Source organism: Nelumbo nucifera, chromosome 1 (genome assembly GCF_055504915.1).
Source record: "Nelumbo nucifera cultivar China Antique chromosome 1, China Antique-T2T, whole genome shotgun sequence".
NCBI lineage: Eukaryota > Viridiplantae > Streptophyta > Magnoliopsida > Proteales > Nelumbonaceae > Nelumbo > Nelumbo nucifera.
The window spans coordinates 114,170,097-114,193,670 of record NC_142649.1 but is presented as its reverse complement, the minus strand read 5'-3'; the positions used below and the strand labels follow the sequence as shown (position 1 = coordinate 114,193,670).

At 35.3% G+C, this 23,574-nt stretch overlaps 1 protein-coding gene and 2 non-coding genes across 3 annotated transcripts; all 3 read right to left on the bottom strand.

Annotated features, from left to right (window-relative positions):
• Nucleotides 1–2,198: 2,198 nt before the first annotated feature.
• LOC148803717 (small nucleolar RNA R16) lies at nucleotides 2,199–2,281 on the bottom strand. Its single transcript, XR_016081759.1, has one exon. It is a non-coding gene; the product is annotated as a small nucleolar RNA R16 (small nucleolar RNA).
• Nucleotides 2,282–2,423: 142 nt separating this feature from the next.
• Nucleotides 2,424–2,505, bottom strand: LOC148803716 (small nucleolar RNA R16). The gene has a single exon (XR_016081758.1). It is a non-coding gene; the product is annotated as a small nucleolar RNA R16 (small nucleolar RNA).
• A 15,919-nt stretch (nucleotides 2,506–18,424) lies between these two features.
• LOC104588166 (putative polyol transporter 1) lies at nucleotides 18,425–20,662 on the bottom strand. Its single transcript, XM_010245995.3, has 2 exons — nucleotides 20,301–20,662; nucleotides 18,425–20,120 (listed from the first exon to the last, which is right to left on the bottom strand). Exons 1-2 carry the CDS (start codon nucleotides 20,440–20,442, stop codon nucleotides 18,700–18,702), a joined length of 1,563 nt encoding a protein of 520 aa, XP_010244297.1. The 5' UTR covers nucleotides 20,443–20,662; the 3' UTR covers nucleotides 18,425–18,699.
• Nucleotides 20,663–23,574: the final 2,912 nt, after the last annotated feature.

Here is a 23,574-nt window from a genome sequence, read left to right as displayed (position 1 = left end):
TTATTTTTGATAAAACCAAGAGGTGCTTGCTACACAAGACGAGGGTGGCTCATCCCCTCGTATCATTTGAGCATATAGACCATAGAGGACACAGAAGGTTGTTTGGATTGAGACCTAGCATTTTGTATTTTCTTTCCGATATCTATGTAGTCCAAGGAGCACATGTGTTCCCCATATGGGGAGTCAATGAATTAATTCAGAAATATGATTTGAGATTGTTCCCCACATGAGATTTCAATGCTTGAACACAATATACAGATGCTTCCTATCTCAGTGTAGAGATTGTCTAGAAGATTGAGATAGGAGTTGGGTAGTTGGCAAATTGGAGGAAACATCTTGCTAGAGAGATCAAGTCTTTGAAGGTTGAGAGAAGAAAATGACAAAAAACATAGCACTGACAGTGCAAACATCAGTCAGTTGCGATGGTTCTGTCGATGGAGGCCTTAAAAGGTGAGAAGCTTCTGTGCTTCATCTGCAACAAAGCTAAAGATAAAATCTAAGAAAAAGAAGGGAAAAACAAACAATGGAAGAGTGAAGCTAGTAGCCATGGATAATGTAAGAATGATCTTTCAATCTTTCCACGAACAATATTGCTCGCAACTTGATTGGAACCAACAAGACAATAGATGCACCTTGACAGTTGCAGCGTCTCTGATGGAAAGCAAATCACTACTTTTTAAAATCGTTTTTATCAATGATAATGTCCACACAGTTTTCAATGTAAAACTCAAACCATATGTTATTTCACATAGTATATGAGTGGGTTTATTAAAAGTTCATCTAAATGGCTACAAGCACAGCTGCTTAATTGCAACATTAAGATAACGACTGGACCACTTCATGATATCTTGCTTTAATATTGACGAAATAAATCATATTATATTCATAAATTATTTATTTTTGGTAAAATAAAATAAAAGTTGGCCTTCACTAGCAAAGTTTGATTAGCTTCATACAGTCTCATAATATTACTATTTTTTAAGTCTAGATGTTGAACCTATTAAGGCCCAAAGTTCTGCGTCGTAACTTCAGATGCGGCACAAGGACAAACACTAATCCTGAATCCAGAGGATATGAGCCATCAATACCTGAGGGATATTTGTAATCTGTATTTGTGATGACTCATAGGAAAAGGCTTGTGTAGTGCCAATAACAAGGTAATTATTTGCTCTACTCAAACAATCTACTAACTTTTTGTATCACTATTTGGTGCAAGGGCTTTGGTTGGAGATTTTCCTGGACTAAATCCCAATTTATATCAATGCAATTTTACACTCCACATTTGGTACTCATGAGATGTTCAAGGCTGTGAGGACAAAAATTGTGAGGAAATCCGAAATCAATAAATCTCATAATATTGTTACTTTTCTCTAGTATATAAATAATTCTACATTTTTATTTACTTCCAAATTTAAAGAATCATATGTAATATACAAATTAGATAGGTCCCATTGAACATATACACTCGATATGAAATTGGATCATATTGTTTCAATCCAGGTTTATACGAATTTGATCAAATTAATTAACAAATTGTTTAGGTAATTAATCATACTTGGTGCAAAACAAGCCAGGATAGGCCCGATTTTATTCCAATCGGTAATCAATCAATTGCTATTTATTCAAATTTATCTTGGTTTTCCTTTTCCATTGGTCCAAGTTCCACAGTAATAAAACCAACATGTTCTCCTATGCTCAGAAGTAGCATGCATATTCCAATCATAGACAAGACTCAGATGTCCAGACATAAATTTAGCAACTTCATCACAGCAATGGAATAATTGCAGAGGGATTATTAACCTTTACTACGATAATAAAGCCAAAAAAATTCAAGCAAAGATTGCTTCATTGACAAGAGAAAAACTCTTTTAATGGGGCAAAACCAAGATAGGGTCTAAGGAATTGAAGATTTGAAACTATCTTCCAAAAACAAAAGGTGCAGCATTGGCACCTACAAACTAAATAGGTAATGGTGATGCGCTTCCTCAGAGAAATTCCACAGAGTGGAAAGTTGCAGACAATCAACATGGCATCAGGTTCTGACCGCCCGTCTGCTTTTTCTCATCATTGAATTTATTATTGAAGCAATTTCACTCGATTCTATTCCGTAATCCACTAAACCCACCTCGAGAAAGAGGGTAACTTTAAAGAACTATAAAGAAAGAGGACTCAAACTACGATGATCATCAAAACACTAAGAAGGCATCAGATAATAAGCGGAGTTATGGTCTGCATTGCAGTTCAGAGTGTAGGATAAGAACAATTTGCATCATTTACCTTCCAAAGACTAAAATCTTTAGCAAAATAAAGGAAAAACAGAAGAAAAACAAAAAACATCAACCAAGAAAAGTTCGTTTAATAGAACAAAAATGGGGACATGGGGTAAACAAAGAAAATAGTTAATTTGTAAAATGAAAACGATATGTGGCATCAGATAATAAGCGGAGTTTTAGTCCACAGAACAATTCGGTGTGTAGGATAAGATCATTCACATCATCTGCCGCTCCAAATGGAATTATATGAATTAAAAAATTGTTATAAAAACGAAAGAAATGGGGAAAAACAAAATAATGCACCAAATTTCGGCCAGTCCATTTGACACCAACGCAATCCAAAGTCTGCTAATGGGCTGGTAAGCCAACCTTACACTTTCTGCATCAGTTTTATCTCCTGAGCCATTGAAGTTGAAAGACTAGGAGAGGGTAAACAGATGCAAAATTCTATGATATAAGGGAAACCGATTTCAATCGAGTAAGGTTTTATTTCCTACCACTAGTCCAGTTAGGTACCTGTATCGCATCGGAGGTCTGCATCGGCGAGTAGATTTCCTTGATACACCCAACTTGAAATACTTAAACCAGAGCAGAGATGAATATGAAATCGATGATACGGAAGTTTAAAAATGGATGTGAAAGAGAACGAATCAAATTACTTACAGGGAAACAAAATGAAACTCGGAACAATGAAACAGATCCACTTATTAAGAACTACACATTAAGACAAATCTGGAGGTAACGATGGGAGATGGAGCGGAGGAGAGGGAGAGATAGAGGTTGTTACTAAGGTAGGCCGCGAACTGAAGGACGAAGAGCTTATTGCTAACTATGCGGCATTTAAATAGACATTTTGCCGTAAACCCTAAAACTCCAATTAGGGTTTTGAAAAGCTCGGACTGTCGAAGTGCCGAACCCAATTACCCAGGTTATATAGACCGATCGCTATGCCACCTGGTTAGGACTTGTTAGGTTCGGGCGAAACTGGTTCAATCCATTCCTTACCAAGTTTAAAAAAGGGTAAATTATACGGACCCCCTGTATTATGGGGTCAGTGACAAAGACCCCTGCACTTTTTTTCAATAAAGGCACCTTGAAATTTGACCGTTAGACAAAGACTTCCTTCGTTAGTGTTCCGTCAGTTAATTTCGAAAATGATTTTGATTTTACTATTTAAAGTTTTCTAAATGCTTAAATTATCCTTTCTAATTTATTTTAGCTTTCTCTCCTTTTTTGCTATTATCTTCATCCCATTTACTTTGCTCAAACTACCCTCTTCTTTTTCTCTGATCTAAAGAAAGAAAATGAAGAACACTAACACAAAGCTTGTGAAGGGGGTCCCTCTAATGGTTGTGATGGCAATATTGAAGAACAACAAGCAGAAGCTCTCTTATATCTCGGTCCCATCCAAGATAATCCACTCTTTGTCATCTTCATCTCTCCAATCTCTTTTTCTCTCGCCCAAGAAGTTCTCCAGGAATGCTAACTGGTTTTTCAACACCTCGAGGAGGCCAAGATTTTGGCTTTTGGTTCATGTTAAGGTTGTGCTGGACGATCATGCCAATAAAGCCATCACCACTCACTACAAGAAAAACGGCTTAGGCCGACGGTTTTTTTTCTGGCGGCCTTATCTAATGTCGGAAAAGATAGGCAAATTCGAACAAAAAATGACATGTTTAGGAAACGGCGGTCAAATTTTAATTAAAACAGGGATCACGTAACACACCACACATCCTGGCATTTTTTATTGGCAAATAAAATTAAAAATAATAAAAATTGAGATATAATTTTAGGGGTCCCACCAAAATGGTTAAGTTGCGCCAAGAGAGGGGTTGTTAATGCCAAACGACCCCTAGATGCATAGAAATGATTTGCAGACATAGATTGTTGTGGCTCTATCTCTCTTTGTAACATTTCTATTGTCAATTCTAGATAGAAACTATCCATGCCCCGTTATTATATTATCTGACCAAACCAATAAGAAAATCTAAAATGTGCTCTGTGCACATGGATTAATCTAAACCATCCAACTGAAGCTGGAGTTGTGCCAATTGCCAAGCTTGTAGAAGATTTCCTACGATTGTGGTTGCATAATCGCCCATCATTCTAAAAGAAAAACAGAAGGCTAGAGATCAGATCAAATGTCTTTTTTGGCAAATTTTCAAATTAAAAGTTTGGGAAAATTCCCGATTAGTACCCTGTACTTTGGGTCTAATGCCACTTTGGTCCCCGAACATTAAAATGCGATAATTCAATACCCAAACTTTCAAAACATGAAAATCCAATACTTGTTGTTAACTAATTGTTAACCAGCCATTAAGTGGCATTTGAAAAAGACACAAATGCCCTTCAAGTGTCATCTAATTTTCTTTATCAACCATCCAAACATTGACAAAAAATCAGGGGTGGCAACGAGTCGAGCTCTTCACAAGCCGCTCGGCTCGGCTCGATTTCAACCGAGCTTCGAGCTGAGCTCGAGCCTACTAGAGCTCGGCTTGTGAGTCAGCTTGAATATATAAAATATTTTTTCTTAAAATTGAGCTCTGGCTTGAACCGAGCTCGAGCTCGAACTCGAGCCTTGTAGAACAGTCTCGAGCTGAGCTCGAGCCTCGTACTATTCGGCTCGGCTCGGCTCAAATCCACCCCTACAAAAAATTAACAGTCTCAAATTCTTGCATCTTCTATTCAAGAAAGTTGGGGTCACCAGAATGCCTACTCAAATGTGACCCCAACTTTCTTGAATGGAAAAGGCAAGGATTCGGGACTATTAATTTTTTTATCCACGTTTAGATGGTTGATAAAGGAAATTAAATAACACTTAAAGGACATTTATGTTTTTTTCAAATGCCATTTAACATTTGGTTAACAGCTAGTTAACGACATGTACTGGATTATCACATTTTAAAAGTTTGGATACTGAATTGTCACATTTTAAAGTTTGGGAGCAAAATGACACTAGACATAAAGTACAGGATACTAATTGGGAATTTTCCCTCAAAAGTTGTATATTAAAACATGAAATGTCATGAAGCAGTAACAACAAGCTTACGACTACGACTACAAGATATTTTTGTTTTTGTCTTTGAATGGAACAGGGATCTTAATGCAATATTCAAAAGGTGATTATGAGAGAGTAGACACATTCAAAGAATGAATTAAAAAGAAGAAGAAGAAGATTGGAGCTGTTGGTTGGGGAGCATTAACCTTGTACATTTTATTTGGGCTAAGGAGTCTAAAAACTAAAGACTATTTTTTCTCTGATGTTGATCTGTATCTCAACCTCGACTACGCATTGTCCATGGATGCGAGGTATCACCACTAGAATGGCACCGATGCTGATAGTGTAGTTCCAGTGAACACCAAACCCACTCCAACTCCATTTATGCATTCCTCCAACTAGTGCTTCGACATGGATTTCTGCTGGTCCAAGCCTTCTTACAGCTACACGACGCCATACCTTAGCCAGAGCATAAATCCAGGTCTACTTATACCTAAAGTCAACACAAGTTAACACAAATTGCACTTGAAAACTCCTAATTTACTGATTTCTTTTAAGATTGGTCAGAAATTTGTTTTCAAATCTGAAATAATAAGCTCGCAACCTGGGCTCCTAACGTGTTTAGACGCGTTTCAGAGCTAGCACAAAGTCCAAAATACCCCTCAATAATTTTGAAATGACACAATTTGCCCATATTTAACGTCAAACCTAAAAAGCTAAGCTCATTTCGGTTTTCTCTCTCAAACAAGAAAGAAGATTGCTGTCTACATTAGAAGATTGCTCCACCCTTCTCTCCCTCTCTTTTTTTCTTCTTCTTCCCAATGTTCACTACATCCATTGCTTCATAGATCTGCAAAATTCACATGGCACCCATGGAGGGAACTTGGGAATTCGTTCCGACGTTCTTTGTAAATCGCAAATCCATCCCCGACGTTCTATGCTCTCTCTTCTATGATAAGCCGCTTATGGTCTTTCACCATTGTCTTCTTGCCATCGCCACTATAACTCTTAGTAGCAACGGTTAACACCTTCTCCCTTGTCTTCCTATACGTACTTTCCAATTTTATTCTTATTTTAAAAAATTATTTTTTATTTTTTATAGTTTTAATTGTATTAGATATTTTAATTTTCATTATTATTAAATGTTTTAATATATTAAATTGCTAATTATTAAATATTTTTTTCATTGATTCATTGACTTTATTACATTTTTCATTATTATTTTAACTTTTGATAATTTATTTTTAATTTATAAATTTATGTATTTTCAAATTTATTCTTATTTTAATAAATTATTTTTTATTTTTTATAATTTATTCATATTTTTCAATATTATTTAAAATTTAATAAATTATTTTTATAAAATAGTGCAAATTGAACTCACAATTACCAAGTAGTCTGTTTTAGGGGTAAAATGGTAAAATAAGAGAATTTTAGATGTTGAAGGTTTGATCCAACACAAACAACCTTATCTATTCAGAGCCTTTAAAAAGTCAAAAAATATCTATGTCTCTTTCCAGATTTCAGACAATTTTAAAATCTTTTTAACTTTTCATATTTCAGATTTCAAATTTACCAAATGCCACCTTAGTCATAGTTTGCTTGAAGCGGTTACACGTCTTATCTGGAACACACTCACCAAGCAAAACAAAGTTTGGTTTAAACTTCACGAGACTGGTGTTGGTAAGATTAATGTTCTCCTTGTGTGGGGTTTTCTTAATGATGGATCTTTAACGCTAGTGGGGTTGCCTCGTCATGTTTTGTTTATAAGGTAAGCATGTATGTATTTTTTGGGATCTTGTTCATACAAGACCCCCTTTTAAGTGAGGTCCTCTACTATCAAACCTTACTCAGTTTGGCAAGGTTACCTTCGACTAGGCTACCATGAGTTTACCAAGATAGAACTTTGATTGTAGCCGGTGGTTTGGGTATGGGATAAGATGGTGCGTTTGCTTGGCCATAAGAGCAATATAGTCTTTTTAACCCTTCTGTTAGGCATAATGAGGATGATAGGGGGGTCTTATTTTTGAGGTTTTAGACATTTAGTATTGAAAGAATGGTAGGATCCATCTAATGGACGCCATAAAGATTGCGGAATGGGTGGGCGAATTTCAAAAAATTTCCTACCTTCTCCCCACTGGGAATCGTATTCCCTAAATTTAGAATACAATATTCAAGGATCCTACTTGAACCATAGTCGAACCAGATCTGAACCAAAAAGGGAAGGGAGGAATTATACTTGATCCAGAGAAGCAGTATCTCCCAAAGTTGGTGTTCACGCCCAAAGAGGACTCCAAGATCCGCTCCTGCTGAAGATGACACAGCTGTATGTGGAATGGAACCAGTAGAATGCGTCCTACACACTAGATCCTTCTTAAGAATCCTCTGGAAACTCTGAGCACCAAATCTTTTTTAGTCTTTTCTGCAAGACTGATGTCAAGAATTGATTTCTTGATTTCTTTCTTCTTCAAAGATCGAATCTTGCCAGAAAGAATGGCGGCGGCTGGAGGAGAACTCCTGGGATGAAGATGGTTGAATTGCTTATCTTCTCTCTGGAGTGTGTATGAGATCCAATCTCAGTTCGCATGATGATTTCTTGCACACAACCCTAGGTTCGAAATCTGATTATTTTTCTCTTAGGGTTTCTCCTCTTTTCTTCTTGATTAAGAAACCTCATAATTAGGAGTTATCCCTATCCAAATACTGGGATGATCTTAATCCTATCTGCAGATTAAGTTAGCTTAATCCTGATCTTATCAGGAGGTTACCAGATTCAAATTTGATTTGAATTTGGTCTCCTAGAGTGGATAAGGTTAAAGGCCCAATCCTTTTGCTAACTTTAATCCCAGATTTGCCCCATAGATGGGTGATCACATCAGCCTAGCTCGAAATGGGCTTTTGGCCCATTAAGTGTTCAGTGCTTAACTAGTTTCCAATCTACTGCCTAGTTGGGCTTCTTTGTATGGCGTGGGACCCAAGCATTGATCTACACACCAGCCACATGGGTTCGGCCTAGCCTTTATTACAAGGCCCAGCCGAATTCACTGAAAAACTCAGTAAACCCCTAAGCCCATCACATGGACCCTATGGGCCCAACACTTACATTAAGTGGTCCCTGGGCCAAGCCATCTTATAAAAACCCAGGGACTGTGGGCAGGTGCAAGATTAGCCCATCAAGTACTATCCTAAATGGTCTTACACTTAACCTCTTAGCCCTTAATGATCAAGCACTGCCCGACAAGAGAGGACCTCTCCCTCGACTGCAAGGAACAGTGCTGCACTCTCTACTCACATGGATCCCGGGAATTAAAACCATTTGCAAATATTTTGAAACCATACAAATATATATATATATATATATATATATATATATATACACATATATATGTATATTAATTTTGCAAAACAAAATTCCAACGATTGAAATCAACTACCGGCAGTTTGGTTTCCATCAGAGATAGTGCATTCCTGATCATTACCTTTGTCTAACAAAGGGGCTAATCTTGTCACTATGATCACCCACTCAGATGAATTCTCAGACTATCCCAACATACCCAAGTTTTGATCCCCGCTAAGGATCTCACTGATTGGCATATCAAAGACAGCCCGATCCAACACCTAGTGAAGTGTCATAATCGAGTCTAGGGGTCATGTGTAACTTTCCAGTTTTGCCCATCTGTCTCCAAGGTCCAGGGCAACACTGAAAATCTGGTCCGGTTCAAGGATTCGAGTAATCCCATACTGCATGTGCCTTGGGTCTCACCCTGGTGGCCGAGACAAGCCATCCCAACACTTGGCGGCATACCAGTATCAGCCTTGGTAGGATAAATCTCCCCAGACTTATCCAATGGCTGTGAACATTTAAAACTAACACGTGTCTCATTAAGTGTCCAGTTTTAGGGTCTTACACAGAATTATACCAAACAACATGAATCAAACATGCACTTTATTTATTTACACTAAATATTAAAAGTACATCAAATCGGATTGAAGCTAAGGGCATACAAAAAACCGTCTAACAAGTATTTGTCAAAATTAAGGGTGAGCAAATGGGAATGTTTTACCCATAACTGAATGGAGTCATCCTTAAACCGACCTTAAATTGATTTGTTATTGGGTTGGGTCTAGTTCCAAATTCTTGGAGCTGACCCTCACCTAGGTTAGTTCTAGGGTTTAGGGGTTTACCCTAACTGAATTATAACCTAGAGAACTAGCCTTGGTTGCCCTTTGCAGAACCGGCCTTCGAACCAAACTTGTCTTGAAATAAATCCCAAAGATACTTTGAGGATGAGAAGATTTAGGCCCATGCACTCATGGTTTGGTTATAAGGTCCACGATCTCAATTGACCATTGTGCCACTAAGTGATTTGATAATTTTTCTTTAATTTAATATTTGAATATTTATAATAAGTAATGTAAAATGTGATATTTACAAAAGTTAAATTATAGTGATATATTTTGAACTATATATTAATATGTTATGATAATATGCATATTTAATTACGTAAATTAATCAATTTAGTTAGTAAAGGGAGTATAGGCTTTGAATTATTATTATTATTATTAGTAGTAGTAGTAGTAGTAGTATTGTTGTTGTTATTATTATTATTATTATTATTATTATTATTATTATTATTATTATTATTATTATTATTATTATTATTATTATTATTATTATTATAAATCAACCTTTAAAGAACAAGTTCCATGAATAAACATTAGAATTGATCTTGACAAGATTGATTGGAACTTAACCAAAGGGATTTGATCCTAACCGATGCTCACAACTAGTCAAATCTTCATAGAACGTTTAAAATTCCCCTTCTTTTAGAATTACTAGTAACTGTGCACATGCGTTGCATGTGGCAATTTCTAATGATAGTGATAAGATAATGATGATAAACTTTAAATGCTCTTATCTGAGCTCCTAAAATAAAGATAAATAATCAATTCATAGTGTAGCTAATATCATAAAAGTGATAACCAATTAGGTCGTTATCATCATCACCTGAGAGCCTTGTTTGAATTATATGGGATCAGCTACATGAATCTTCTTTCACCCCATTCAATTCTATTCAATGTTATATTCATTGTTAGATTATAGGCACTTATATCATTTTTTTGTACTTCCACATAGGTCCTTCTCAATTTGCCCCTTGCTCTCTAGCCTCTTCAACATTATCCATCACTTCTTTGAACATGCATATGACCAAACCATCTTAATCTACTTTATCTCATTTTCCCCTTTGGAAGCTATTCATAGGTTCTTTCATATGTCATCAATTAAGTGGTATTCATTAAAATTCATGAGAGGGTATGATCAGTTAAAACTCTTTTGGTATCATACCTTATGGCATCATAGACATAAAAAACATATATCTATACTATTTATAAAAGTGTGAATGAGAAGGTATTGGCTTCTGGGATTTTTCTTTACTGAAATACCCTTCCTCTTGAATTTAGTTCATCTCCATTGAAAGAACAAAAAATGTAATTAAAAGAATACCATTAGGTACATTCAATTACCTCTCATTAAGTCTCACATTTAAGTCATTAAATAAATCACATTCTCTCTCATTGAATTCAACATTTATACTTTTGTTTATCATCATTAAATTCCACTAATAAATCCATACACTTTTTTTCACTAATAAATCCATACACAATAATTATTAATAGAATGAAATTTTGTATTTTTAAAATAAACATAGAAATGAAATCATATTTTTCATCTAGGTGGTGGGTAAGTAGTTCAACCATTTGGGTCAAATGGATAATTTCATGATGTCATAAATAAATAATACAAATTTAGAAATATAAAAAATACTTATGTTTATCATCATTAAATTCCACTAATAAATCCACACACAATAATTATTAATAGAATGAAATTTTATATTTTTAAAATAAACCTAGCAATGAAATCATATTTTCCATCTAAGTTGTGGGTAAGTATTTCAACCATTTGGTTCAAATGGATAAATTCATGATGCCATAAATAAATAATACAAATTTAGAAATATAAAAAATATAGAAAAAATTTTGAAAAAAGTTGGACACATTTTTACTATTATATATTTGTCATATTAAAAAATAACTATGTTAAAATATACATAATTTTATCAATGATGGACATCAAATGTACAACTTAAAACCGATGGAAAATTAAACCATCTTCCTATCTAGGGGGTGGATTGGTGGTTCAACCTTTCAGGTCAAATAGGTTAACCCATGATCTATAATTAAAAATATTTTTTTTAAATATAATAGTACAAAAAAATATGAAACCATTTTGGGCACATCTATAATATTATATACTAATAATATAAACAAAAATAAGTATGATAAATAATAATTATTTTAGCAATGATATAAATGAAACGCAAAATTTAAAACCAATTTGAAAATGAAACCATTTCCATATCTAGATGGTAGGTATGTCAATGATCTAATATTCCTGGTCAAATGGGCTAATATATGATGTCATAACTAAGTAACGAATATTAAATACATACATACATACATACATGCATAAACTCAAAGAATAAATATAAGCTTTGTATAAAGCATTTTGATACAATTCTATTGTTATATATTCACCATATTAAACAAAAATAAATGTAAAAATAAGAATTAGTTTTATCGATGATGAAAATGGAATACATGATTTAAAATCAACCCAAAAAGCAAAATGGTTTTTCCATCCAAGTGATGGGTTAGTGGTTAAACTATCCATGCCAAATGGATGTATTATTAAATAATAAAATACATAAAATTTTAGAAAATATAGAAATTTGTCAATAATTTTGAGTACATTCTATAATATTATATATTCATCATATAAAAAAATGTGATTAATGAGAATTATTTTCATTAATGATAGAAATAGGATAAAAATTAGGATAAAAAAATAAAGAGCATTAATGTCTAACACATTACCCGACTAACCATGTCAAATGGTTCAATAATTTAATTAGCTAGGTCATCATAGGCAAGTGGTTTGGTAGGGATGCGAACAGATCATATCAGATTTAAAGTAGGGTATATTCAAATATGATATGATCCAAAGATTCGTTCGGGTCTCATAAATATTGATTTGATTCCGAATCCGATCAAGATGTTAGATATTCAAATTTGATAGGATCCGAATTAAATTTTAAAAAAAGTAATAAATTATTAAAAGAAAAAGAAAAATATAATAGTTTACAAAAATGCAATATAAATAACATATTTATAAATAAATAATAAGTAACATATATATTACAAACAATATAAGTAGTTTTTATTATCTCATAAATTAAATCTATACTACTAATAAAAGAGCGAATAACTCAATTTTCTGAACTTTTCAATGGATACATAGGGCATATAGAGGGTATATATGTAATTTATTCCCATTATGGTAGAAACTAACAAACAATCAAACTCACTCCCACAAACTCTCCCTTTTGTCTCCCACTAACTTTTTTCTCATGCTTCAATCTACTTCGACGGACAACTGAACAACAACTGCTCCTGTTCTATCTCCCACTAACTTTTCTCTCATGCTTCAACCTAATTAGATGGACGACTAAACAAGTTCCATTAATATAGATTATCGTTCATGAGCCAAGCCAAGGCCGGGAAGGTGGATTTGATCATGCGTTAACTGATTAAAATAAGGAAGCTTGGAACGCATATAAATATCAGAAGATTCAGTTCGTATCCTATCACTCTACTTTATCTGACTCATGCTATCTCTCTATCTATATCTGAATTGCAGAAACTAAGCCCATTCAAATTGAAGAACATGAAGCTAAATGTTTGGTTTGAGTAACTGTAAGTCATTATTTATTGCATTTCGATTCATTTTGTTGTCGGGTTTAATCTCTATGTCTATTTGAATTAATTGTGATGAAGGGTGATTTGGCTCGACCTAGCGAAAAGGGGTCACGTGGACACAACTTGACCAAGAGATGACAGCTCAGTTTGACATGCCTAGTTTGCAATAGTTGAGTTCGAGTATTCAGTCACCTCGGTGCAGGACCACCTCTGCTTAAGGCTCACCTCGGTGTAAGGCCACCTCGGCACTAGTCTCACCTCGGCATTGAGGCGCCTCGATATTCAATCAAGTTCGGAACTAAAAGACCGAAGTACTGGCTCGGGACCAACAACTCAAATCGGCACGAGCTAACTCCCACGTAACAAACCCCAGAGGTCTCTCCAACGGATCCCGAATCTCTCGGGACCACGATGAGCTAACAGATCCTGACCTTTTCGGGATTGCGATGAGGACTTATCCTGACTCCGCCAGAATTGGAAGTGGAACGAGATAAGCCTTACCTGTACTGCTCCTTCGGAAGCGGAGCGAACTCTATCTCCACTCCCCAGATATCCCGGAGCTCTTTCGTGTGCCCCACGACTACTCCAGTATATAAAGGCACCAACCCTAATGGCGCAAGGTACGCGTGATTTTTCTGTTCTCTAGCTCTCTAACTCTCAAAGCTCTTCAGTTCGCATCATATTACTAACTTAAGCATCGGAGCGACCTCGCCGGGTTAGCCACCCCGGGTTCTCTGATCCTTTCTTGCAGATTCACTTAGCTTGCCATCCAACTGGAAGCCAGATCACCCTCCAACAGGGAGAAGTCAGATCACGCTACATCAAATTGAATACAGTTCTAGGTGTGCACAACCAGCATTGATGGAGTAGAGTGGGGAAATTTCGTTGGAAGTAGAAGAAATAGAACAGCTGAACCTGAGAACATAAGTCTCTGTTTAATCACAAGGCTTGGAGTTAGATTCACCTCTGGGCTCACAACATAGAATTGCACTCTGTATTGTTTTCTGCCACGGTTTTCGAGCTTCGAATTCCCAACTCCATAGTCCTTTTTCCTGTTCATCTCTTTGTACAGCGGTCTTTCATATCTCTCTCGCAGGTTTGACTCTTGTTCGGTCTCTACTATGAACCCTTCAACATTTCTCTAGGGTCCGTTTGGTTCATAATTGGAATCAAAATTGAAATCCTCTGAAATTGTAATTGGAATGGTTCATTCCCATAGTCTATTTTGGTTCAAACAGGAATGAGAATGAAAATTAAAATCAGCAAGAATAGGATTTCATTCCCAAGGGAGAGGTAGGGAATGACCATTCCCTCAAATAGTGGAATGCCATTTCAGCAGTAATGGGAATGGGATTCCGATTCCACCTAACCAAACAGTTAGAATTAAAATAGCCCATTCCGATTCCGATTCCAGATAAAAAATTAAAGTATTTATTTGGCTAATTTCTATGGATGTTCAATGTTGATTGTGCCCACCTAGAACTGTATTCAATTAATTTGAATTTCTGCTGCCCAAATTCGAAATGACTACAAAACAATATTGTAGCATAAGGATCTTGATACATAAATTGGATAATTTTTACTTTGTTTTCTAGAAATTCTTATACAAGATCTAATCTACTATATTAGAATACTTTGTTCAAGAAAACACGTTAACAATATGAAGATTGTAGTCAAAACCTAAGCTTAAAAGTTCTCTTGATTAATTGTGTCCCTGTCCAAGGAGGGGCGGCTGACTAGATGTTTATGAATTTCTAGACATTACAAAACCTTTTAGCAACTTGTGAATTCTACACTGGGGAAAGGTGATTGAAATACAGAGGGATTCATTCCAATGCATTTAACAAGTTTCGGACGGGTGGCATGTTAACAATGATCAATGGACTACATTGAAATTGATGAATGGTTTTTTAGAGTCGTAAGAGTTGGACCCACCCAGATGGTTGAACCAGTGATCCAGTGATCGGTTTGTTAATTGAAGTGAAATACTCACAAGCTTTAGTATGATTGAGTCATACAATAGCTAGAATAATTTGATTAGGGATGATACCTCCCAATCATTTCAATTTCTCTTGAACTGGGGGTTCCAAGTGCTTTGTCCATTCTATCTTTCCAAGTATTCAGTACCTGTTGCTTTTTCATTAGGGGGCCTTCTTTACACCAGTCATTCTTCCAAAACTGGACCCTTCTACCATTTCCCACTTTTTATTTAATACCCTTCAGAAGCTAGGTCTGTATTTTTTGAATTACATTCCATCCATCACCAGCCCATTATTTTATTTTGTAAAAAGCAGATCATTAATTCAATCATGTATATATTAGTTAACATCTGTTTTTGTTTATTTGAAAATATCCTTATTTGCCACAAAACATTATTAAAGATCTCTCTTACTCCAACGGTTGGACCTCCGAAGCTACTTCCTTTTATTTTTTCATACTTTAATCTTTATTATTATAACTTCCCACGTACAACGGACGTACACTCTTACTAGTAATAATAAAAAATATAAATATAATTTCTTTTTATAAATTTTATAAAAAAAATGAACATACATTAATATTATATATTCTTCATATTAAATAAAAATATGTTTAAAAAAATAAGAATTATTGTTAGTAAAGATAGAAATGACTAAAATACAAAGAAAAAAATGAATTAATATCTTAATCATGGTCCATTTTCTTGGTTAAATAGGTTAATGGTTCAACCATTAAGGTCCTTTGGTTACTAATTATCAACATCATCATCATTTGGTACTGCCACGTGCAAAAATAAATGCAGAAATAAGAATTACTTTTATTGATGATGAAAATGTAATACATGATTTAAAATCAACTGAAAAAGAATAAATGGTTTTTCCACCAAAGTGGTGGGTTAGTGGTTCAACTATCCATGTTAAATGGATAAACACATGTTGTTATTATTAAATAATAAAATACATTGAATTATAGAAAATGTAGAATTTTGTAAATAATTTTGGGTACATTCTATAGTATTATATATTCATCATATAAAAAAATGTGATTAATGAGAACTATTTTCATTAATGATAAAAATTAGGATAAAAAATAATGAGCAATAATGTCTAACACATGACCCCACTAACCATGTCAAATGGTTCAATGATTTAATTAGCTAGGTCATTGTAGCCAAGTGGTTTGATAGGGATGCAAATAGATCGGATCGGATTTGAATCAGGGTATATTTGAATTTGATTCGATCCAAAGATCTGATTGGATCTCATAAATATTGATTCAAATTTGAATCCGATCAATATGTTGGATATTCGAATCTGATACGCCCCGATTTAATTAAAAAATAATAAATTATTAAAAGGAAAAGAAAATATAATAATTGAAAGAAAGAAAAACAAAAAATACAAGTAATTTTCCAACTATTTTCATCATATAAGAAATTTACAAAAATGCAATATAAATAACATATTTATTATAAATAACAAATATATTATATATAAATGATATATATATATATATATATATATATATATATATATAATTGATTTGACCACAATGTTAAAAACCAATATTCAAACAATATATTGGAATTGCATTTTTTCTTGGTAAATAAGTGATTTTTATTATCTCATAAATTAAATGATAAAAAATAAAAATATAGATTTTTTATAAATTTTATAGAAAAACTTGAGCATGCATTAGTATTATATATTCTTCATATTAAACAATAATATGTTTGAAAAATAAGAATTATTGTTAGTAAAGATAGAAATGGCTAAAATACAAAGAAAAAAATGAATTAATGTTTTAGTTATAATCCATTTTCTTGGCTAAATAGGTTAATGATTCAACCAATAGGCTTATTTGGTTGCTAACTATTATCATCATCATCATTTGATATTGCCACGTGCAACACACGTACACTTTTACAAGTAATATTAAAGACATGAATTGGTATATGTTCCTCACACCGACCTTATAGCCACATCCCACAGTGTATTGGGAACATCTCCCACGAATAATAATATACAAGTATGTGAGATGATCCTGATATGTAGCTTATACATGCTGTGAGGTTGGTGTGAGAAGCACTTAGATTCATACTCTAAAGATATGTTCAATTTTTTGTAAATTCTATAAGTTTTATATTTTGTATTTTCATTATTTATTTTATGATATCACAAGTTAACTTGTTTAACCGAGAGGGAAATGCAATTGCAATTGACTTTTAGAATATTGATTTTATTCCTTGGTCAAATCAACTGGTTAACACAAGTAAACCCATCATCAAACAATGATTGTGAGTCCATTTACCACCAAACTACTTACTTGCAATTGGTTAGTAACATGGTGACTTAATTGAACCATTTGACCAAATTAGTGGGATTATGAATTGGACACCAATTTTTTCTAAGTTTTGTATCTCAATTCTATCATTAATAAAACAATTCTTATTTATCACATTTAGTTTTTAATATGCCAAATAATATAATATTAGACATGTGTCCAGAAAGTTTTGTTTTTTTAATTATGACATCATGGGTTGACCAATTTGACTCAAATGGTTGAAGTTGAACCACTAACCTTCCACCTAGATAGAAAGTGGTTTATATCCTATTTTCATCATTGATAACATCTTTATATTTATCATATTTATTTTGTGGGTTACCATTGTATGGCCGGGTTTTTTTGCCTTCTCTATTTGGGCATTTTTGTTGTATATACTTACTTTTTCTCTCTTTTAATAAAGTTTTAAGGTACAAAAAATATCATACCCAAAAGTTTCTATAGATTTTCTTTATTTTTTTATGTTTTTGTATATTTATCTATTTTTAATTTTTATTATTTAATTATAGCATCTTGGATTGATCTATTTGGCTCAGATAGTTGAACTACTTACCCACCACATAGATGAAAAAAATAGTTTTCATTTTTGGGTTGATTTTAAAAGCATATAGATTTTTATACTATAAAATCATTATTTATTAACTTAATTAACGAAATTTGTTGATAAAACAAAATTACCTTAAATATAGGATTCAACGATAGAGAATAGGAGTTAATAACTTAAATATGAGATTTAATGAGTTGAATAATAGTATTGGATTTATACTTTTTGCCCCAAAATGAATAATGCCCAAATTCAAATGAGGGCTATATTAGTAAAAAAAATCTAGAAATCAATAGGAGTGAATACCTTAAATATGGGATTTAATGAGAGGGAACTAATAAAATGAAAAGTGATATTGAAATTACAATTCCCACCCTTGTATCCAAATTTAGATTGAGTGGTATTTTAGTCAAAAAAAAATCTCAAATCTCAAATCTCATTCGTAATTTTGTATAGTAGTATAGATGATATAAAACCAAATAATGTCCTTACTTTTACTTAACCTTTTAACAATTAGAGATGAGTTTCCTTTACATTTAATCTCTCTTTTATCAGTGAGAAAATTGATACATACTAAGGGAAACTTTACATAATGAGCAAGCAATCAACCAATTTTTCTTATTTTTGATATTATCTTTTTTTCTTTAATCCTGAAAGATACAACAAATCTTTGGTCACTTGTGTGCAACCCTAAACGATTTACAATTTTCCGAGATATTTGCTTTAACACTTGTTTACCTCTATTTGCCAATCTGGCCGTTAATATTCCTTTCTCTACGGTTGTGATGCGCATCGATAACTGGCTCATCCGCCTTGCGAAACACCGCTCCCAGCTCCTCCAGCCTTTTTCCCTGGGTATCCGAAAGCATGATATAAAGGAACACCCATCCAGCTGATGCTATTCCCGCGTATACAAAAATTGTCCCACCGGTTGTGATGCCATTGCTCAATGGTCTGAACGTCCCCATGATCGCTGCACTCGTAGCGCGATTTACCGCAGCTGCCACGCTCACTCCTTCAGCCCGTAGCCTCAACGGAAAGGCCTCCGAGCAATACACCCACGAAGTGGGCCCCAGCCCAATCGAGAAAAACCCAGCGTAGGATAATACCGTAGCGATACACAGAGCGATGGCCCACGGCAACGGCTTATCCGGATAATGTTCAGCCACCTTTAGCCCCACACCAAGCCCCAAGAGTGACACGACCATACCGGCAACGCTAGTCAGAAGCAACCGTCGCCGTCCGATTCTGTCCGCCAGAAAAGCAGATATCAAGACGAAGCAAGTCTTGCAGAATCCGACGGCCCCCCTTCCACCTAATATTTCTGGAATTTCTAAACCGACCCTCTGGATAATTTGTGGGGTGTATAACGCTACGGCATCTATGCCGGAGGCTTGCTGCAAGAAGAGTACACCGACGGATGCGATCAAAATTCGACGAATCGACGGTGACGGGTGGAGGAAAAGCTCCTTCCAGACACCTCCGCCGTTGCTGCGTTTCTGTCCGACAGCTGCAGCGATCTCGTCTTCGGTGTAGTTCTCCGTTATTCCGGCTTCTGGCTTGATCTCGATGAGTCGTAAAACAGCTTCTTCCTCGGAATCATAGATCTTGACGAGTACATTTTTGGCCTCACTCAGTCGGCCTTGCATGACGAGCCAACGCGGTGACTCGGGCAGGCGGAGAAAGCTGAAGGCCAAGATGATTGACGGAATCGCTCCAAGTCCGAGCATGAGACGCCAACTGAGTTCGTCGGAGAGTCTAGAGACGAAGTAGATGCAGATGTAAGCCAGAAAGATTCCGACGTTGGTGAAGAATTCAGGGAACGATGTTAAGAAGCCTCTGGACAAAGCAGGTGAGATCTCAACGGTGTAAACGGGAGCAACCATGAGTGCGTAGCCGACGCCAATACCGGCGACGGATCGACCCACCAAAAGAGTGGCGTAATTTTGAGCAAAAGCCAAGATAATAGAACCTATGAACAAGATCACGGCGGAGATGGTGAACGTGAAACGACGTCCAATCCAGTCAGATGTTCTTCCTGCGGCTACGGAACCGATTGCAGCGAAGAGGTTTATAATTATGATTAGGATATCTGCTTGTGTATTGCTTAAGTTAAGATTATATACGATGAAAGGGTCTCCTCCGATCATTGCCCCAATATCTGTGCAGCAAAGAAAAACATCGTTATCAGAGAAGAAGAACAATTTTAGCATTTTGTATATTACAGGAGAATGGAGAATGAGCAAAAGAGCATGAGAGTTCGGGACAGAAGAATCAGGAGTTAGTAATAGGAAATTCCCATTCTATCCTTTTACTTCCAAGAAAAAGCGAAAGCACTTACTGTAACCAAGTAAAAGCGAAACTGTGGAAGCTAAAATTGCAAATTTCAGAGAGAATTTATTTTTCTGGCGTTTCTCCAGCGATGAAAATGCCGGAGTGGGATTCTCAGATGCCGCGGAGCGAGCATTGTTTCCAGTTTCCATGCCAGCCAAGACAGAGAGAGAGATCTGAAGTCGAGGTTATACTCTAGAGAAGAAAGCGAGGGGGGATTAAGCAAGACAGGATATTCAAAGTCAACAAACACAATTGGGTCAAGTCAAGGAAAGGAGAAGTACGAGTTGGCCCATTGCAGAAATCTGAACACCAGCCAATCCATACATAATTTACAATGACTCTCGAATTCAACTTTTGAAATTATAAGGCCGATTCCCACGCCATCTAAGCATCACATTTCTACCTAAGCTTTTTCTCTCAGGTGGCAATCCAACTCGCATTACATGTCACAATAATATTTATTTAAAATTTTATTTTGAAATTTACCCTTAAATTGCAAATACTAAAATGACCCTGTTAGGGCCCACGACCATTGTTCTCTCCCGCCCTCCCTATTCTCTCTCTTTCGTTTTCTCACACTCGCAACTCTCTTCTCTTCGACTGCAACTTTTCCCTAGACGATTGAACTTCGGTTCCTCTCCCTCTCTCCTGTTCTCCCACCTCGCTCTCACTCTATAACTCTCTCCCGGTCTCCCTCTGTCTCGCCCCCATTCTCTCTCTCTCTCTCTCTCTCTCTCTCTCTCGGTCTCCCTCCCCCTCTATCGCTCTCCTGCTCTCCCTCTGTCGCCCCCACTTTCTCCCATTCTCGCCCCCCTCAGTCTTGCTCTCCCTTTGTGGCACTCTCACCCTCTCCCTTTATCAGTCTCTCTCGCTCTCGCTTTCTCCCGTTCTCTCTCTCCCTCTGTCCTGCTCTCCCTCCCTCTTGCTATCACTTTCTCCCGTTCTCCCTCAGTCTCACTCTCCCTCTCTTCTGTTCTCCCTCCTCGCTCTCACTCTATAACTCTCTCCCGTTCTTCCTCTGTCTTGCCCCCATTCTCTCTCTCTCTCCTGGTCTCCCAACCCATCTATCGCTCTCCTGCTCTCCCTCTGTCTCGTTCTCCCTCTACTTATAAATTTTTAGGTAGCATTGTTGCTTTTTTCACTTCTATTCCTGTCTCAATTTATACCAAGTGAAGGCCCATCTTAACTGTTTTTGTTTCTTGCGCAGCATTTGTCACTGCTCCATCATTTTGTTTGCCTTATCCATCAGACTAAAGTTTTGGCCAATACATTGAGGCCTTCCCTAACCGGAGGAAATTATCATTTTGAACACTTGTGCCACTAACAGGTATTTGACAAATTCTTTGTATGATATTTTAATTTGTTATAGTCAATCAAATGGCAAAATCTAATACCCCTAGAACCGAATGACAATCTATTAATCTTTTCTCCAAAGAACCTTCATCACAGTCCGATAATACAAACCAAAGTATTATTTTATCGTCAAAAGATATTGTTTGTTTCCAAAGGTTTCGGATGTCTTTATATTAAAAATAGTCATTTTAACTCCATCTCGGTAAATTTTTACCAAGTTAGGTGATGGTTACTAGGTTGGCACATTTGGCACCTTATTTGCTAAGGGGCCAATAAGATTTGTTTTTTTTTTTTTGTTGAAGAATAAGATAAAATTCATTAGGAAAAAATACATTAGGATGGTGATAAGCCATCACCCAAAGAGGAAATAATTCTAAAAATCCAATCTTGATCTCACAGATCCCATACTAATACCTGCAAAACCGAATGACAAAATCTTATCATATTTTCTCTAAACAACCTCTATTACAGTCCAAGAAACAAACCAAAATATTCCTTTATTGTCACAAGATCTTGCTTCTTTTCTATGGCTTTTGCATGCCATTATATTTCAAAATGTCATTTTAATTCTATCCTGGTAAAGTTTTACCAAGTTAGATGATGCTTACCGGGTTGACACATTTGGCCCCATCTCTACCAATGGGCCATTAAGATATCATTTTTTTTGAAAAAAAAGATAAAATTCATTTGAAAAAAAAAACCTTAGGAAGTGATAAAGCATCACCCAAAGAGGAAATAAACCCAAGAGCCCCACAATCATCCTACTGGTCCCATACTAATACCCGTAGAACCGAATGGCAAAATCTGATAATTTTTCTCCAAAGAACCTCCATCACAGTCCGATAATACAAACCAATGTATTATTTTATTGCCAAAAGATATTATTTGTTTCCAAAGACTTTCAGATGTCTTTATATTAAAAATAGTAATTTTAACTCCATCTTGGTAAATTTGTACCAAGTTAGGTGATGGTTACTAGGTTGGCACATTTGGCACCTTATTTGCCAAGGGGCCAATAAGATTTGTTTTTTTTTTTTTTTGTTGAAGAATAAGATAAAATTCATTAGGATGGTGATAATCCATAAAGAATTCCAAAAACCCAACTTTGATCTCACAGATCCAATACTAATACCTGTAGAACCGAATGGCAAAATCTTATCATATTTTCTCTAAACAACCTCTATTACAGTCCAAGAAACAAATCAAATATTCCTTTATTGTCACAAGATCTTGCTTCTTTTCTATGGCTTTTGCATGTCGTATATTTCAAATTGTCATTTTAATTCTATCCTGGTAAAGTTTTACCAAGTTAGATGATGGTTACCAAGTTAGAAGGTGAGGGAGGAGAAGCTGGTCCCATCTTGTGCCCCCCTACCTTACCATATCTGAATTTAAAGCAATTTAATTCATTGAAATATTTTGATTCCTTTTGTAGTTTGATCTAATCTTTATATGGTTTGTCATGTTGACAAATCATTTATTGAGATGTACATCTTCTCTCCCTTCCTTTTTGCAGTTTGATTTAATATTTATAGGTAATGAATTAAATGTGGACTGCTACACATATTGGTGTCAATTACACTTCCATCATGTTATCACAATTTCCTTAAATGCCAAACTGATAAACTTTTACAAATATGAGTGTGAGACATTGATTAAATTTATTGATGTGGATATAACCATCCACAATTGGAATTAATGTCCTAGCATCAATATTTCAGTTATGTAACTTAATTCAATTCCTTTGGGCGACCAACATCTATTTTAATCACTTCCTATTGCCTAACTTACCAATAATGTAATAGTGTTTTACTTATCATGTTTCATCATATTTAAGCATGCTTTTAATGAATTAAATTGCTTTCCTCCATCACCGTTGTGCTTAAGAAGATGTGTATCACCGAAATTGACATGAGGTTGTTTGGTTG